The 18,871-nt window shown below is 32.5% G+C and overlaps 1 protein-coding gene across 1 annotated transcript; it reads left to right on the top strand.

The window, feature by feature from the left end:
- The first annotated feature begins 1,052 nt into the window (after positions 1–1,052).
- LOC143053876 (serine protease inhibitor Cvsi-2-like) lies at positions 1,053–4,647 on the top strand. Its single transcript, XM_076226666.1, has 3 exons — positions 1,053–1,180; positions 3,492–3,629; positions 4,522–4,647. Exons 1-3 carry the CDS (start codon positions 1,147–1,149, stop codon positions 4,620–4,622), a joined length of 273 nt encoding a protein of 90 aa, XP_076082781.1. The 5' UTR covers positions 1,053–1,146; the 3' UTR covers positions 4,623–4,647.
- Positions 4,648–18,871: the final 14,224 nt, after the last annotated feature.

Consider the following 18,871-nt stretch of genomic DNA (forward strand, 5'->3'; position numbering starts at 1 on the left):
GAAACCGGCACGCATCATAATTATTATGTGATATTGGCATGCATCATAATTAAAGAACCCCCACCAGCACCAATCCTCTCACCGATTTTATGCATGTTATGAACTTATAAATAACATTTTTTTCAATGCAATCATATATCATTTGTTCTTTAACGTAATCATATTTTTTCCTGGTGACTTAAATTATGTACTTTTTAGTCCTATCGTAAGAAACAAATGAAACGTTCTGAGTTTATTATTGAAATATGTTAACAAATGTAAAAACAAAATAGCTAAACTATAAAAAAGAAAAAAAGTAAAATCACCAAAATTTTCTACTCCGAAGAAAGCTAAATGTATGAAGAATGAACGAACAGATTTCTAAATAAGGATTAGCAAACGACATAGTTTCTGCGAAAGAATTATGAAATTGCTAAGCAATTAAATAAACGATGTTTGTCTATTTTTAAACTTATCAGCTGTTTATGATGGAAAGAACAGTAACAAAAAAATATTTGATTGAAGAGATGTTATTTTTTTATATGCTTGCTATTCACGTTTTAAATAGTTTGCGTAAATTCTTCTCATCTCAAATACAAAGTTTTCGTAATAGTAGGTTCTTTAAAAGATTACAACATTGCAATGAAATACATCTAAAATATAATTTATTGAAATAAGTCTTTTTTACAATAACTTTTTTCAAATCCCTCTACTCTTTTTGGAATTGTTTTTATTTTGGTGATGTTCTCATTATGACGTGGGGCCTCGGTGGGTACGTGGTCTAAGTAGTTTTCCTACTGAAATGACAAGCCAGACAACACTGATTTTGTATGTTAGAACTCTCGTAAGGGTGTACTCTACTCTAATCTTATTAAATAGGTTTTTCAGTTTTCCTACATAAGGCCGGTTTGTTTCTCTGGGCACTTTAGCTTCCTCCAACAATAAACACTGTCCACCATTAATTTTCTTATAATTATGTGAAACTTCAAATCAAATTCTGATACATCTAACGAAATGTCGCAATAATGAAGCACGTGTTACTCCTACGACCGCAATCTTGTAAGTCAAAACAAAATCGTGATTCACAGATGACCTAATTTTGAGATTATCTTCGTATTTAAGATAACAGGCGACCATTAGATTTCATACTTACAAAGGACAATAAACATGAAGGTTGCCATTATTCTCGCTTGTCTTGTTGGTAAGTTTGTGGATTTGTATACGTTTTGAAGTTGAACAAACTAAAAGGTTAATTTTGATACTAGTAACTATAATTATCAAAAAATGAAAGATGAAAAAATGCTTTGTAGATTTTGTCCTGCCTTAGTGGTTTGTTAGGTTTATATCCACGTAGAATGCTTAAAAATCACTTACGGCCAGATAAGTATAATTTTAGAAAAAAATCTTTAAAGAAGGTCACTGTTAAAAGTAGCAGTGCCAAATGCTTAAAAATAACTCTTTTTTTTAATTTTCAGCTTCTTTAATGCATATAATACACAATGACTTCCTTATGATTTTTTTTAAGAAAAACTGAATTTTAAAATTAAGGTTGTTTCATTGTCTTCTAGGTCTCCAACTTGGATTTTGTAAAACCATGTAACTATCGGTTTAAAGACATATGCAAATGTAGAGAGTGCTATGAAATTTATGTGTAAAATATACCGTGTTAATGTAGAAAGTTATGTGCTTTTCATATTTACGGCTGTTTTTTTTACCAAAATATGTATGTTATGTTGAATTCACAATGTTTGATTTTGTCTCATAAGTAAGAGGTTACTCAAATATAAGGGTAGTAATTTCTAAAATATAATGTGTTATGAATGAATGCATTTTATTGTGTAGCAAAATAAACGAGTTCGGTGACCACATTGTTTTCTTTTTTCCATTCTGAAAGCATATTATTAGGGCTTTGTTCTCTTTTTTATCTTGTGATCAAATTATTTTGAAATCGTCAATGGCAGTCAGCAGGGGTTAAGAACATCAGTTCGACCTGTTAGTTAAATGCGTTTTGTAAAAATATTTTTTTTAACTTTTTTGTTCTTTTGAAAAATATTGTTTGTGCTGTATTTAGACCCTTAATCAACGAAATTTGTTTTATATGCACACGTATACAATTTGTGGTTTTTATCCGACACAATCATAGTTTTCAACGTTTTTTTTCAATTAAGACTAGTTAACATCACAACTATCTATATTGACACCTGATTTGATTAGAACCAGAATCACAGACCTTCTTCAACCATCTCACCATTTTTTCTTTTAACGTAGTATGAACAATTTCGTGGTTTTCTCCAACATAAGAATTCCTAGAAAACTATTGTAAAAACAAATTTCAAATAAATGGTTCAAAAAATAAATTTTCCGTGTAAGATTTCTGGGTTGACTCTGATATGAAAACCATATATTACATTAACAAGCAATGATTATAAACGTTATCGACAAACAGTCTAATAGCATAAACTCTAGCATGTACAGTTTTGATTTAAAGTTATTGTCACTTTTACAAATTATGATTTCGATGGAGATTTGTCTCATTAGCAATTATACTAATCTTCTCATATATCTATAAGTTAAAATATTGAGAACGCATGACGGGAATTTTAAATTGTATCAAATGTGAATATCTGTTTCTGTACATGTCTTGGTTATGTCTTATATATTTGACAAAGCACTGCATACAGCGCTATTGTATTACTGCATGTGCTGTATAATTTATGAAGTGTGTGTCATGACTAGGTCCCGCAAAATATAAAACAATTTGTGTATTTACTCAAATAAAGCGAAAGCAAGTCGTGTTGTATCACACAGTTATAGATTGAAATAACGCTCTCCTTTATAAGGTGCAACTAAGGTTTAACTGGTGGATGGAAAAACCAAAAAAACGCATTATTTAAAAGATTTAAGTACTGCATGTAATTAATAAAGACAACAGTAATGTACCGATGTTTAAATTACTTTAATCGACCAAGTAGAATCAAGTCGTACACAGTCAATCGTAACAATGAAGTAATGGAAAATCTCAACAAAATTACAGATAAGACGACATTTCTAGCATATAAAACACGCATTTCTCGTTTTTGTTGAAATCCTCATGTTTGTTTTCAATTATTTTGAAAATTTGCATATCGGTTTTAACCCTAACCCATGAGGAAAAGCTTCAGATTGGTATGAGCTAGTCAAAACCTATGACTCTATGAACCACACACACGTTATGATTTGCAAAAAGGGATATTTAAATGAAACTACTGCAATGATCGGCACTAAGAACAGTATGTAGGCGAATGATATATAATCTTGCAAGTAATTTTGACATGTGCACTTCTTTTGTAAAACACGTCTTTATCTGCTCGTCACTATATAATTACAATAACAATCTTGACAAATTTTACAAACAAAAACAAATAATAGCATAGTTTTTCAGGCGTATATAAAAGATTGTTTTCTGGAGGAAAAATACTCCCATCTTTTAAAGTCGAAAATATCACTTCATATATATTTTTTTAATTTTCCAGCCTCTGTCTTTGCTGAGACTTGCTCAAATGATTCTGATTGCACAGACACAAAATGCACATCAGGGCATGCATCTAAATGTCTTCAATTAGTCTTTGGAAGACACGAGTGTGTCTGCAGTGATGGTGAAGCTGGAAATGGTAAGACATTGATTTAAGAGAAATGAATTTAAACAGGTACCAAACACCTGGCTTTTTTTAATTTGTATATAATGTTGACAAATTATATACTTAGGCTCTTTGACAAACATATATAGATTTCCGCACACTTTATCAGAAAACTTTCATTGGAAATAATGCAGTTGTACAAACACTGATTTTGATCATTGACCAGCATAATAATGTATTATTAACAAAACGTGATTAAAACGTTCAGTTGATTTTACAGAGTTATCTCCCTGTTGTGTTATGTACCACATCAAATATATTTTGTTTCATCCCAGACATAGCTTGCCATGTATAGTTCTATAAATTTATTTCAGTGCTCTTCAACTCATCATTGTATTCGACAAGCTGTTTCATAACATTTTTTCCCTAAAAAGAATGCACATTTTGACAATAAGTGTATTCTCTCGTTAACCACATGCACATTTTGACAACAATTCTGTTCTTTCTTAAACAACATATTTTTTTTTGAAAATAAGTGTATTCATTTTTTTCAACAATATGCAGCTATTGACAATAAGTGTATTTCTTCCGCAACCACATGCACATTTTGAGAATTAGTGTATTCTTTATCAACTGCATGCACAACTTGTAATTTAGTGTATTCTTTTAAAACATTTGGTCAAACAATTTAAGAAGTGCTTTCATTGTATTTACTTCTAAATCAGTATTTCATTTTTCTAGATGTAAACAGTTAAAACCTTTAGCATAAGCAGCATTCATTATTGATTGTATTATATTTAAAAAAAAAATTGCTTTTGTTTATAGTTTTTGTATTGTTTATTGTAGACTAATTCAAAAAAATAACAAGAATATACGTATCTATTTTGTGGTATCTGAACTAATACTATAACTTTTAATTTTGCAGCATGCACTGGCGCAAGCGATTGCTCTGGCACTAAATGCAGAATTGGAAATGCTCACTGTGTTGACGCTCATTGTCGTTGTTACGGAGGAATTGGCAAATAAACAATAAAACATATATTTTTTTTAACTCTGTAGTCTTTGTTCACACATTGTTGTCAATATAATGATATTAGATGCAACCGTCATTCAAGTGAGAGGTTAAGCTAGCTATAAAACCAGGTTTAATCCACCATTTTCTACAAAAGGAAAATACATGTACCAAGTCAGCAATATGACAGTTGTCATCCATTTGTTTGATGTGTTTAATCTTTTGATTTCGCCAAAGGCTAAGAGACTTTCTGTATTGAATTTTCTTGGCAGTTCAGTACTTTTGTGATTTTACTTCTTTATATTTATGTCTCATAGGACTAGAACACTCACAGGAATACTTGGCCAACAACTGTAAACAGAAGTGCAATACACATATTATTTCAGAAAAAAATGGCCTATCCTACCATAGTATGTTCGTTTCACATTCCATGATATCAGAATTGGAGTCATGGTCAAAGCCGTAAAGGTTGTTTTCTAAGATTAGTCATTTGTATACTTCTCTTGTAAGTATGTAATATCAATAACGGTACCAATGTTGAATGTCCCTCATGTATCTTTCGCCAGTCTTTTATAAATCGGACCATTCTCCGGAAGAAATTTATCTAAGATTAGTCATTTGTCTTGTAAGAATGTAATATCAATAACGGTACCAATGTTGAATGTCCCTCATGTATCTTTCGCCTCTCTTTTATAAATCGGACCATTCTATGGAAGAAATGTATCTAAGATATATAGAGCCAGATAAGTGGGAAGTTGACTTGGAAATTTTATAACAGGTTTTTTAGGAAGCGTTATGTTTAAGAATAGTAAAAAACGGTATCAAAACTGTCAGAAAAAAATATGTCAGATCCATTCATGAATGTTTAGACCTTGGATAAACAGTCCCGTATAAGCTATCAGCTATTATAAGATATGATTATGATAGAAATCCGCGGACATGTAATTTCTTTTCTGTCATTTATTAAAAAAAGAAGAAATATAAAAGGAAAATAATCACTATATTAGTTGTCATTATTGGATAATAAAACCTACTTGATAATAACTCGACATCAGTTCACCGAGAAATGTAAGTGTTGGAACTAGAAGTAGTGATATAAAGGGTCATGAATGTCAACGAGATAATTACAAGAAGTCATAAACAAGATTGCATGCAGAGTGTGAAAAGGGAACTATTTTCTTCTCAATTTTGGAAACGAATATTTAAAAGAAAAAAAAAATCAAATTTCTTTTGGAGGATGTCGTTGATAAAAGATATATAGATATATAGTGAACCAAAGAAAAACATTTTATACCAAATTAACCAAATTATATACTAGGTTAAATCTACTTTAACTTGAATCTCACATAACTTAAACAGGAAAATCCTTTTATTACTTAACATTATGAGCAATTACAATTGGAACTGGCAACCAGTCACATTGATGTGTGAAAACTTTAAGATAGGTACAGCAAATAAGGTACTTGTAGATAAAATAATTCAAATACAAAAGGTTTTCTTTATTATAGGTTCATAGGCGAATGTACTTGCTATTTCTGATCTGTTCAAGAAGTTAGAGGTTGATGACATATTTTGTACCTGTATTTTAGTGGATTACTCAAAAAGGCTATTTTATAGTAGAGACTTTGCAGATTAATTACATTGATTTATTAGTTGGATTAAACCATGCTAATAAATTATTTCAATATAGATACCACGATTGAAAGTTTGTATTTGTGTCATACGTGCCTCGAGTGCAGTGTTAAATAACGGATATGTTTCAGTATTGTTTTCTCTAAGAAAGGGGGTTCTTTTAATGGGATGCCTTATCTCCTTATCTTTTTATGTGAGTGCTTCGATCGCCCAGAATAAAGGCTGTTATTTTACTTAGAAATGTGTTTGTACAACATTTTCATTTTAAGATTGTACATTTATTGTCTGATTCTACCATAATGTTTTTTAATTTGAATTAAAAAAAAGCAATGAACTTTGTACTTTGTGAAGAAATCATTTTTGTTCCCCAATTTTTCAAAATGTAATGTTGTACGACATTTCTGGCTATCCATGATATACTGAATTAGAAATGATGACATTTTCTTACATTTTAGTGTGAAAAAATAATTTTGAGTATAGCAGCAGATTTTGTTAACAGTTGTACGGAAAATTATATTTTGTTCCTATTTAAATACTATATATACAAATGTAGATGCAAGAGCTTACAGTCACAAAATTGACGTGATAGAATATCTGAAATATTGGATTAAAACCAACAAAAAACAACAATCTGCAAATACAAATGAAATAGCTTTCAATTGGAAATGGTTAAAAGCAGCATCAAAATAACAAAATAAATTGTTATATGTCTTATTAGAATGTATGACTAAAATAATTGTTCAAGTGTTAATTTTTATGATTTGTGTTTAAATATAATTACATATTTCTTGTGAGAAATGCAAATAGAAACACAAAAGAATAAAACAAATCAAATAACAAGTACTAGTATAAAGCAAGAAACAAACTTGAAACTCCCAGATTTTAGTTAGGGTTCGTGTTGCTTAGTCTTCAGTTTTCTATGTTGTGTCTTGTGTATTATTGTCTGTTTCTCTTTTTCTTTGTTAGCCATGACGTTGTCAGTTTAATTTTGATCAATGAGTTTGACTGTCCCTCTGGTTTTTTTCGTTCCTCTTTCGGAACAATCTCATTCAGTTGACAGGCTTAAACATATTCATTGTGCTTAATTCTCTTATAACATGTGCTATTGGTGTACTTTTATTAGTCCAACATCAAAACAAATTATACACAGCAGTTGGAAAATATTGATCACATTAAATATCGGTCAAAATAGTTTCTTTTCTTAATTGCGGTATAGAAATCATATATATATATTGTAGATTCTTTTGGCACTACAAGAATGTTTCCGTGTCATTTAAAAATTTTCTGTTACAAAACTTTGATTTTTTTTTGAAAAACTAAGGATTTTCTTATCCCAGGAATAGATTTACTTAGCCGTATTTGGCACAACTTTTTGGAATTTTGGATCCTTAATGCTCTTTAACTTTGTACTTGTTTGGCTTTACAACTATTTTGATCTGAGCGTCACTGATGAGTCTTGTGTAGACGAAACGCGCGTCTGGCGTAATAAATTATAATAATACAAATAAGTATTAACTATCTTAAATATCATAACTTTTGTAGCTTTCATTCCATTTTGTATAATTTTATAGGGGGTGCTATCATCATGTCTCTTCAGTGATGCTCGTGGCCACATTTTTGGAAATCCAAAGCTAATATAAAAGGTGAAGGGCTATAATCCAAAAGGTCCAAAACTATAGCCAAATCCGTGAAAGGAATCAAAGCTTTGCATGAGGGAGATACATTCCTTAATTTATAATAATTTCTAACATTTTGTTACAGCAAATTTTAATAACACACGTATTTTCCTGCAAGTACCGAAGTACATAACTTTTATTATGTGAAACGTTGATTGAAATTCCTGATAAATCTAAAGAAAAGTCACAATAATGAAGTATTTATAATTCCCATGACGAAATCCTGTCAAGTCAAAACGAAATCGTGATTGACATATGTACAATCTATGAATGACCTAACCTCTAGATTTTTAACCTACTTAAGACTGCAGAAAGTCATTTGATTTCATTATTTTCAACGGATAATCACCAAAATGAAGGTTGCTATTATACTAGCCTGTCTCGTTGGTAAGTACTATAACAATGATAACAGTTAATTTTATCTTTTTTTATTTTTTAGTCATGGCATTGTCAGTTTATTTTCGATTTATGAGTTTGACTGTCCCTCTGGTATCTTTCGTCCATCTTCTTTAATGAAGAAGTACTATTCGAAGCTAACTGTTGATCTTGATAAATTACTTAAGAACGAAAAATTTAAAACTCTTTTTGAAAAATATTGTCGTGCTACGACTTGTTTTTTTTTTTTTTTTTTTTTATATAAAATCCTTTTAATTGGATGCTTTATAAAAATATTCTAAACAGCTGGTCATTTTCTTTACAGACTTTCACTGATTCTATGTTGATAGCCCATAACAGTTTTTGTTGCATTTCAGTGTTTCTGTTGTTTCGTTTTATTTCTCTTATAGTTGATGTTTGTTCCTTCAGTTTTGGTTTGTAACCTATATTTGTTTTCTCTCAATCGATTTATAACTGTCAAACAGCGGTATACTACTGTTACCTTTATTGATATACCTTTGTTTTTTTAGCCTCTATCTATGCTGAGACCTGTTCAAATGATTCGGACATGCATCCAGATGTCTTCAATTAGTCTTTGGTAGGCACGAGTGTGTCTGTAGTGATGGCGAGGCAGGAGGAGGTAATACGTTAATTTAAAATAAATGGAAATTTTTAAAATATGTTATTTTCAATCAACTTGATTGTTTAGCAAAATTTCGAATTCCAGTTTCATTTCACCATGCAATTGTTTTGATTAAAGTGCAACTGTCTAATCTATTGATTTCCTCCTAAATTCACTATTACATCTATAGTTAAATACCATGTAATAAATGAATTTGGTGTTTTTACTGTCTTCTGATTGGTTAAAATTATAAGTGTCATTTTCAATGTTGTCAATTTTGATGGCGACACGCCCACTCTGACGTTGTGTATTCATACGCCAACATGTTTGTACGTTGTTATTGTTAATATAAATAATATAAAAAGTTCTTTGAGCCTTATTTTTGATAGAAATTTATTTATAATGAATGGCAATAATTTATTTTGATTTTACTGAACCATAAAACTAATTTTTGACTCTTCACATTTTACATAATCCGCTTCGCGGATCATTCAATGTGAAGAGTGAAAAATTAGTTTTATGGTTCAATAAATTCAAAATAGATAATAGCCATTCATTAAATAAACAAATAGCTTTTTAATTGACACATTTTTAATTTTCAATTTTGAACATGGTTTCAGATTAGGGTGAACAATGATTTAGACAACTTTTCCATGATTACGTATTGATTAAGTACATTGTAAACCAACGAGAGGGTATTTATTTCTTTTTATTTCAGCTATGTTAAAGTATCGGTTTAAATGAATTGCCTATAAACATAGTACATATAAAATGTCAATGTGAAACACTTAATTCCACGATGTATATAAAACACTAAGATTTTAGCATACTTAAACTGTGATTACCCTCTCGCGCCACATATATCCTATTTGCTTGAATTGTCAATTCCTGTATTCTGAAAAATAGAAAATATGTATTTTGAAGCAGCTTAATAGAGTTTTAGCAAAGTAAAGCTTGTTTAGCCTGTACAGGTGCAACCGATTACTTGTACTTAATGCAGAATTGGAAACGCGCATTATTTTGACAAATTTTTGCGCTTACATTTCACATCTGGTTAGTTTTTACTTTTGCCTGTATTGTCAATACCTATTATCTAAATATAACCTTTAATATGAAACATTTTGTTTATTTTTTCAGCATGTACAGGCGCATCAGATTGCACTGGTACTAAATGTAGAATTGGCTCTGCGCACTGTGTTGACAAGTTTTGTCGTTGTTATGGAGGAATCGGTGGTATCGGCAAATAAGCAATTAAATATTTTATTTTAATCGTTTATTCTTCTTTCATATATGTTACGGCCAGAAATCGACTTTAAATTGTAGCCAACAAAAGACACAAATCAATAGTAAAATTTAAAAATATTTTTCATACAATCTTCTAGGAATCCAATCTCAATATTACGTTCACTACTAAGGTCAAAATCCAGTATGATGTTGTTTGTAGAATTAAAATTTCAATCCAAATTGCTGTGAATACTAAAGTCTATCGGTGTTTAAGTCCAAGTGTGTGAGTTTAACGTTAGTGTCTGTATATATATATAGTTGTCATGGAAGATTCTAGAACAGTCTATAATGGAACGTCCTAGAAAGTTACAACGGAAGTTTCTAGTAAAATGTAGAAGTTTATATAACGCATTTTGTATTAGGATCATTCTGGAAAGTTCCAATCATTCTATAATTGTTCAAGTGATTTCTAAACTGCACAGTTCTAAGATTATTCTGTAAACAACTATCAGACCACACAACACAAATCAGGCCAACATAAATAAATACAATAATTACAATATCATAACACCTCCCCCCTTAAAAGAGGTTTTAGTGTAACAAAAACTTATCATGAATAATATGAACAAAATACCTAGTTTATACAAAGTGTTTTAATAAGATCTAAATAAAGCATCTGCTATTACATTATCTTTACCCTTAATATGTTTTACAATTACATCATATTCCTGTAACAATAAACTCCACCTATTCAACCTCTGATTCTTTTTTCTCATTTTATGTATGAAGGTGAGAGGATTATGATCTGTACAAACAAGAATAGGATATACAGTGGGATTCAAATATACATCAAAATGTCGAAGTGCTGACAACATTGCAAACACTCTTTTTCGATAGTTGAATAATTTTTCTGATGTTTATCTAATTTCTTGGAAAAATATGATATAGGTGTCTCAACATTATCATCTGTCTCTTGATATAAAACAGCTCCAATTCATACATCGCTTGCATCAACAGCAAATTTAAATTTCAAGTCTGGAGTAATCAGAACCGGACTATTAATTAAAAGTGATTTGCTATTTTCAAAAGCGTTTCGACAATTTTCACTCCAGATATATTTAGAATCTTTTCGTAAAAGATGAGTCAATGGTTGATCCACAGTAGCAAAACTTGAACAAAATTTTATGTAAAATCCAATCATGCCTAAATATCTCATAAGTTGTTTTCTATTTGTAGAAGGAGGAAATTTGGAAATGGCTTCCACTTTAGCCATAATAGGTTTCACTTGACCTTGGCCAACTGTATGCCCTAAATAATCAACAGTGGCCTGACAAAATTCACCTTTATCAAGATTAATAGTCAAATTTGATTGTGAAAATCTATCAAAAGTATCATACAAATGTGTTAAATGCTATTCCCAGCTATCACTACATACAATTAGATCATCAATATAAGCATAACAACAGTTTAAATCTTTTATAACATTATTGATCATTCTTTGAAATGTAGCTGGCGCACTTTTCATGCCAAACGGCATTACAGTATATTGAAATAAACCATCTGGTGTAACAAAAGCTGATATTCCACGAGCTCTCTGTGTCAATGGAACTTGCCAATAACCTTTCAACAAATCAAGTTTGCTCACAAATTTTGCTTGACCAATGTTGTCAATACAATCGTCTATCCTTGGAATCGGATAGGAATCAGATTTTGAGACTGAATTTACTTTTCTGAAATCAGTCAAGAAACGAAAGGTTTTATCTGGTTTTGGCACAAGGAGACAAGGAGAGCTCCATTCACTGTTACTCGGCTGAATAATATCATTGTCAAGCATATATTTAATTTCTTTTCTCATAGCTTCAAGTTTGAGTGGATTGAACCGATAAGGATGTTGCTTAATTGGAGAAGCATCTCCTACATCAACATCATGACAAACAGCAGTGGTCTTGTTTGGCACATCTGGAAAAAGATTTTTAAAAGAAAATACCAAAGTTTTTATTTCTTCTCTACGATCAAGAGACAGATGTGCAAGTTTTGAGTCTAAATTTGACAAAATTTCTGAATCTTTCAATTTATCTGTCTCTTCCATAGTTTTATAACTAAAAGGTGGTTCAATTACATCTGGTTTGTCATGATTGTTCTCAAATTTAATCATGCCTAAAGTGGCCACTGGTTTACTCTGTAAAATACAAGTACCTTATCACCAGGTTTAAAAACTCTATCCCTGGCATCTTTATCATACCATATTTTTTTTTTCTTGTTCTGTACATTTTAAAAGTTTTTCTGCGCAATTTGACAAGCAGTATACAATTTTTCTTTAAATCTAGATACATAGTCTAAAAGATTCAAGTCAGTATGTTCAGTAAGCCACTTTTCCTTAATCAATTTTAATGTTCCCTTTTCAGTATGGCCAAATACCAACTCAAAGGGACTAAATCCAAGGGATTCTTGAACAGCCTCTCGAACTGCAAAAAGTAGAAAGTGAACTCCATCATCCCAGTCTCTGTCAAATTGAAGACAAAAAGCTCTAATCATGTTCTTCAATGTTTGATGAAAACGTTCTAAGGCACTTGAGATTCTGGATGGTACGCACTTGATCTATACTGAGCAATCCCTAACTGGTACACGACTTGCTGAAATAAACCTGACCTGAAATTTGATCCCTGGTCGGACTGTATAGACTTAGGAAGTCCTACTAATGTGAAAAAATTGATAAGTGCTTTGACAATGGTAGGTGTCTTGATAATTCTTAGCGGAATAGCCTCAGGAAAGCGAGTGGATGTACACATGATTGTCAATATATACGCATTTCTAGGTTTGGTCTTTGGTAAAGGTCCAACGCAGTCAATTAGAACTCTGCTGAAAGGTTCGTCAAAGGCTGGAATAGGCAGAAGTGGTGCTGGTAGTATTTTCTGGTTAGGTTTACCAACAACCTGGCATATATGACATGATTTGCAGTCTTGGTCAGTAGAATTGCTGCAAGATCTTAAGGCAAGTCTTCCTAATACCTAAGTGTCGAGCCAAGGGGGTGTCATGGGCAAGACCAATAATTTCTTGCCTATAAACTTTAGCCACCACCACTTGGTATACCAGTCTCCATTCCTCCTCTGCGGTAGCATCAAGAAGCCTCCACTTCCTCATTAAAATGCCGTCCTGATAGAAACAGCATTCAGCCACTTTGTCTGCTTCCTCCTGTGGTTGAGCCCTCTTGCGGAGCTGAAAAACCTCAGGGTCTTTATTTTGTTCTTCGAAAAGGTTCTTTCTATTAAATGAATGACTGTTTACGTCTGGCCACGGCATAATTACATTCTTGTTAACATTAGGTGGTTTTATTATGGCCTTTTCTGAGCTACCATGACCTTCAATGTCGGCTAGGAAAGTGTCAGGAAAGGTCCATGTAATCAAACTGGTTTTCTTGCAAATACTCAACTTGTTGTTTTCTAGCCATCGCCCTAGTGACAACACAAGCTGGATACAATTCAGCATCATCTTCAGGTGATTTAACATCCACCACTGGCTCATTGGTAACAATTGGTTCAGCAACCACTTTGTTCCTAGCTAGATCATTTCCTAGCAATAATGTAACACTCTCAACAGGGAGATTAGAACGAACACCCATAATAACTGGTCCAGTTATCAAATCTGACTTCAGATAAATACGATGGAGAGGAACATCTATACAACCTAACTCTACACTTTGTAACAAAACGGAGGCACCAACAGAAGTCTTCTCCGACAAAGGCAACACACCTTCTAACAATAAAGACTGAGAAGCTCCAGTGTCCCGTAAAATCTTAATAGGTTGAAGAGTGGTATCATCAACAATAGAAACAAACCCATCAGACATAAAGGGTTTATATGCGTCCGTGTAATCACAAAAACTGGACTTAAAAGCCTGACTCGCAGGACATTCCAACGTACTGGTAATATAAGGTGTCGTACAAGCACTGGACTTCGGCTTATTATCTCGTTCATTCTTCTTCTGGAGTCTAAAACAATCAGCCATCAGGTCACCATTTTTCTTACAATAAGCACAAATCAGTGACCTCTTCTCAAAAGTATTAAATTTTGGACTAGACATATTATAACTGGACTGACTCTTATTCTGTGAAACAGGCTTACTATCAATACGCTCAGTGCTTTGATTTTTGTAATTTCCACTTATAGTATTAACATTTTGACTCTTGAAACTTCTTTTATGTGAAAGGGTATACTAATCTGAAATTACAGCTGCATCATGTATTGTCCCAACAGTTTTGTCGTCTAAATGTGTTTTTAAGTCTAAATGAACACATTGTTTGAACTCTTCTAATAACATCAATTGTCTTAGGTTATCAAAATTGTTATCTGTTTCTTTGAAGTGGGCCATTTATCAAAAAGATCTTCTTTTTCCCGAGCAAATTCCATATAGGTTTGCGAATCAAACTTTTTATAAGATCTAAATGTCTGTCTATATGCTTCTGGTACGAGCTCATAAGCTTTCAAAACTTTTTTCTGATGGAAGTACGGAGTATATTTCAGCGGCCTTACCCTCGAAAACACTTTGTAGCATTGTAGTCCAATATGGCTTTGGCCAATTCAAATTATGAGCAATTTTCTCAAACTGTGGAAAATATTTATCGACTGTTTTTTCACAAAATCTGGGAACCAAACGTATATTTTTTTGCTGCATCAAAATATTCTGATTTCAGCTGGACTTTAGTGTTGCTTTCTTCTTTGACCATTTCAATTTTCAGTTTCTCCATCTCTAGTCTTTCCCTCATTTGAAGTTCTGCCTGTTTTAACTTAAATTCATCTTCTTTTTCTTTTATTTTCTCCATTTCCAACCTTTCCTTCATTTCCAGTTCTTTTAATTTAAGTTCATGTTCTAATGCAAGCTGTTTTAATTTGATAGCGTCAACAGTTTCGACCTTAAGCTACAATATCTTAACATATACGTCAACGGACTTATAAGATTTTGTTTATCTTTTATCATCCCATTGTATGAAATTAGGGTTAAAGGTAAAAGTAATCTACTACGCCATCACGATATTGCAACGTAAATGGGTTTTCGTGTGTAAACGTATTTTTCATTCATAATCTGTCTCATTACATTATACCCCGCTAACTCAGCCGTTTACGTTACTGGTAGAGAGGGTTCGGCATGTGCTTTCGCTCCAGGACTTCTGACAGCATACTAACAATACAACGAAACAGTAAATTCGATAATGACAGGTATAAGAAACCTAAAACTGACCAGTGATGACGATTTGCCAAGCAATGTATTTGCTCATATAACAAATAACCAAGATTCATAAAACAGTTTCATATTTAATAGACAAAGACAATATAAATACATAAATATCGCGGTATCTCCATGTGCAAATATCAATTCAGAATTTCAATACATTGTCGAACTTCCCCTTTTTTTTAACAAACGATGCGGTGAAAAATACCCATTACAAGTTAACCAATTTAGGGAAGCGTTTGGCCTTGGTGCAATCTACTTGAATAAAATAAAACGATACTACAATTTTGAGGTGTCCGTTTTCTTAAAATATTGAGAGCTGTACACAAGTCGTCTTTAACTAAAATATTATCCAATCAATCAAGTTGTGACGTCAACCTTCCGAGACAAAAAAAAAATATACCCACTGGTTCCCACCGACTTTGTTAGACTAGATCATGAATCTCATTATTCTATGACTAGGGAACAAAAATCGATCCAGTAAAAAAACATCGCATTTCTCTATACCCGTTTAATTTTCAATCCAACCAGAGCAATGTCTGAAAACGTTTTTCAATATCATTGACCAGTTCAAGATCCAAAACTAAAACATGCGATAATACAAAATTCTATTTCAGAGTAAGGCACGAACAATTCCGTAGATTGACGACCGTTACTCCAAAATATCCCTCGGATTAACCATCTGTCTAAATATCGTTATCAAAATGAACTCCATCTCTTTATAAACCCGAAATCATAAAATCTCTAGCTAGTGTACAATTCCCTCTATTTATTCTGGAACGGAAACGTAATTTAATATTTTAGAACTGTTTGACTACGAAACCGAAAAGAAATATATCAAATGAGAAGAAATAAATATTTAAGTCAAACATCAAAATACAAAATAAAATGAAATTTTAAAGTACAACTTACCAGTACGAAAGTTTTCCCCAATCTAAAGAAATACTGCCCTGACGAGGTTTAAATATCCAAGTCTGGACATTGAGTTCAAGCACGAGATAAACGATCCCCGCGAAAAAGTGACCGGACAACTATAGTTATATATGGTATCTAAAAATAGAAAAAGGGGAATTTACGATGACCCACAAACGTTACAATATTGTTGACCGTTATGGAATAACCGTTTCACAATGATAGCGGATATGTCCCTTACGTCGTAACTACAATCCCCTTCCCTTTCATTAATGTGACCTACCGTATCAGACTATTTACCGGATTTGTTATCACATAAGCAACACGACGGGTCCCACATGTGGAGCAGGATCTGTTTACCCTTCCGGAGCACCTGAGATCATACTTAATTTTTTGGGGGGTTCGTGTTGTTTATTCTTTAGTTTTCTTTGTTGTGTCATGTGTGCTGTTTTTTAGTTGTCTTTTTTCATTTTTAGCCATGGCGTTGTCAGTTTGTTTTAGATTTATGAGTTTGACTGTCCCTTTTGTTCTCTATTATCACGAAAGACAAAGATTCAAGAGAAAACACATTGTGTATCAGACGATATGTTTGTGATATAATGTGTATTTTCTGAAACTGCCCGATTTGTGTTGAAATTAATGTTTGGTGTATAAAACTACAGTTGGTTCATTACATAATAAATTTATCTCTATTTCACATTAGGAAAAAGTAAAATATAAAATACGTTGGAAGTCGAACTAGTGAGAGGTTACGCTTTAAAACCAGGTTCATTCTACCATTTTCTACATAAGAAAACATCTGTACCCAATCAAGAATATAACAGTTGTAACATATCCATTTAGTGTGAAATGCTTTGAAACTTGCCGTCTATAATTTTTCTTGGAGTTCAATGTTTTAAGGATGCAACAATTTAAATCGAAGAGTAGATATCAAAGTGAATCCATTTTTATAACAAGAAATATACAAACATTACACAAAGTACTAGGGACACAACCCCATCAAAACATGTTATTTTAGTTAATTTCGGTTATCCGGAATGATATGTTGATCTCTCTGAGAATGCTGTAATGTATTGTCCTTAGATATGTGAAGATCTGGTAGGAGTGTCAATGAGACAAATTGACAATCATGTCACAGTTCATAAACGTAAACCAATATAGCTCAATGAACAGTCTTCGACACGGAGCCTACGCTCATATCGAACAATAAGCTGTAAAGGGCAACTTACACGTGTAAACCATTCAAACGGGACACCCAACGGTCTAATTTTTATCCCTGCCAATTTATAACTGTGTATAAGATAGGAGAAAAATAACATGTAACATTGAATTAGGGAGTGCAACTTATAGAGCAGAACCTGCTCATCCTTCTGGAGCACCTGCTCTTGCACCATTTTAGTAGGTTGTGTGTTGCTCAGCCTTTAGTTTTTTATGTTTGTGTTTTGCACTAATGATTGTCTGTTTTCCCTTTTGAGCTATTGCGTGAATGTCCCTCTAATATCTTTGCCTCTATTTTATAAGGAATAACGGTTCACTGATGAATAAGGATTTATTTGCTATGGTATCGGTAGTCTTTGAAGTCGGTATGTATGTTTTGACACAACTATAAATTGAATTAATTTTGTTTTTATTCATAACATCAGCCATATTTTCCACAATTGAAAAAAAAGTTTGCAAAACCCTTCTATTTTGTTCTTCACTTGACCTTTCTACTATTTTAAAAGAGGGACGAAAGATACCAAAGGGACAGTCAAACTCATAAATCTAAAACAAACTGACAACGCAAGGCTAAAAATGAAAAAGACAAACAAACAACAGCACACACGACACAACATAGAAAACTAAAGAATAAACAACACGAACCCCACCAAAAACTAGGGGCGATATCAGGTGCTCCGGAAGGGTAAACAGATCCTGCTCCAGATGCGGCACCCGTCGTGTTGCTTATGTGATAACAAATCCGGTAAATAGTCTAATTCGGTAGGTCACATTCATGAAAGGGAAGGGGATTGTAGTTACGACATAAGGAACATATCCGATATCATGTGTGAAACGGTTATTCCATAACGGTCAACCAACTCGTGATGGCGTCCGTAAAATTTACGAAGGGATTATTTCAACTTCACCATTTGGAACTCTTGGTTTAATAGCTTCCTTGTGAGCAGCAACCCTCTATCAAGAAAATCATGATAGGAAATGCAAGCACGGGAATATCGTATCAATTGGGAGATATATACCCCGTATGCAGGTGCTGCTGGAATGTTGCTACTTAGAAATGGAAAGTTCACAATTGGAAAGCTGAAATCATCTCTTTTGTCGTAAAGTTTTGTTTTCAACCGACCCTCATTGTCAATTTCTAGATGTAAGTCAAGATATGAGGCTGACTTAACTGTATCTGTAGTATCCTTTATCTCTAGCTCGATTGGATAGATGTGTTCCACATACTCACCAAATTTTGAATTATTTAGTGAAAGAACATCATCTATATAGCGAAATGTAGAGTTAAATGATATTTCTAACTTCTTATCTTTCTTCCTAAGAAGTTCCTGCATGAATTCAACCTCATAATAATAAAGAAACAAGTTGGCAAGTAAA

This window comes from Mytilus galloprovincialis, chromosome 12 (genome assembly GCF_965363235.1).
Source record: "Mytilus galloprovincialis chromosome 12, xbMytGall1.hap1.1, whole genome shotgun sequence".
Taxonomy (NCBI): domain Eukaryota; kingdom Metazoa; phylum Mollusca; class Bivalvia; order Mytilida; family Mytilidae; genus Mytilus; species Mytilus galloprovincialis.

Bases quoted from the DNA above. Each gene is read 5' to 3' on its own strand.
- LOC143053876 (XM_076226666.1), top strand. From the start codon at position 1,147: ATGAAGGTTGCCATTATTCTCGCTTGTCTTGTTG. The intron at 1,181-3,491 runs GTAAGTTTGTGG...TTAATTTTCCAG, and splicing joins TATTCTCGCTTGTCTTGTTG to CCTCTGTCTTTGCTGAGACT. The intron at 3,630-4,521 runs GTAAGACATTGA...TTAATTTTGCAG, and splicing joins TGATGGTGAAGCTGGAAATG to CATGCACTGGCGCAAGCGAT.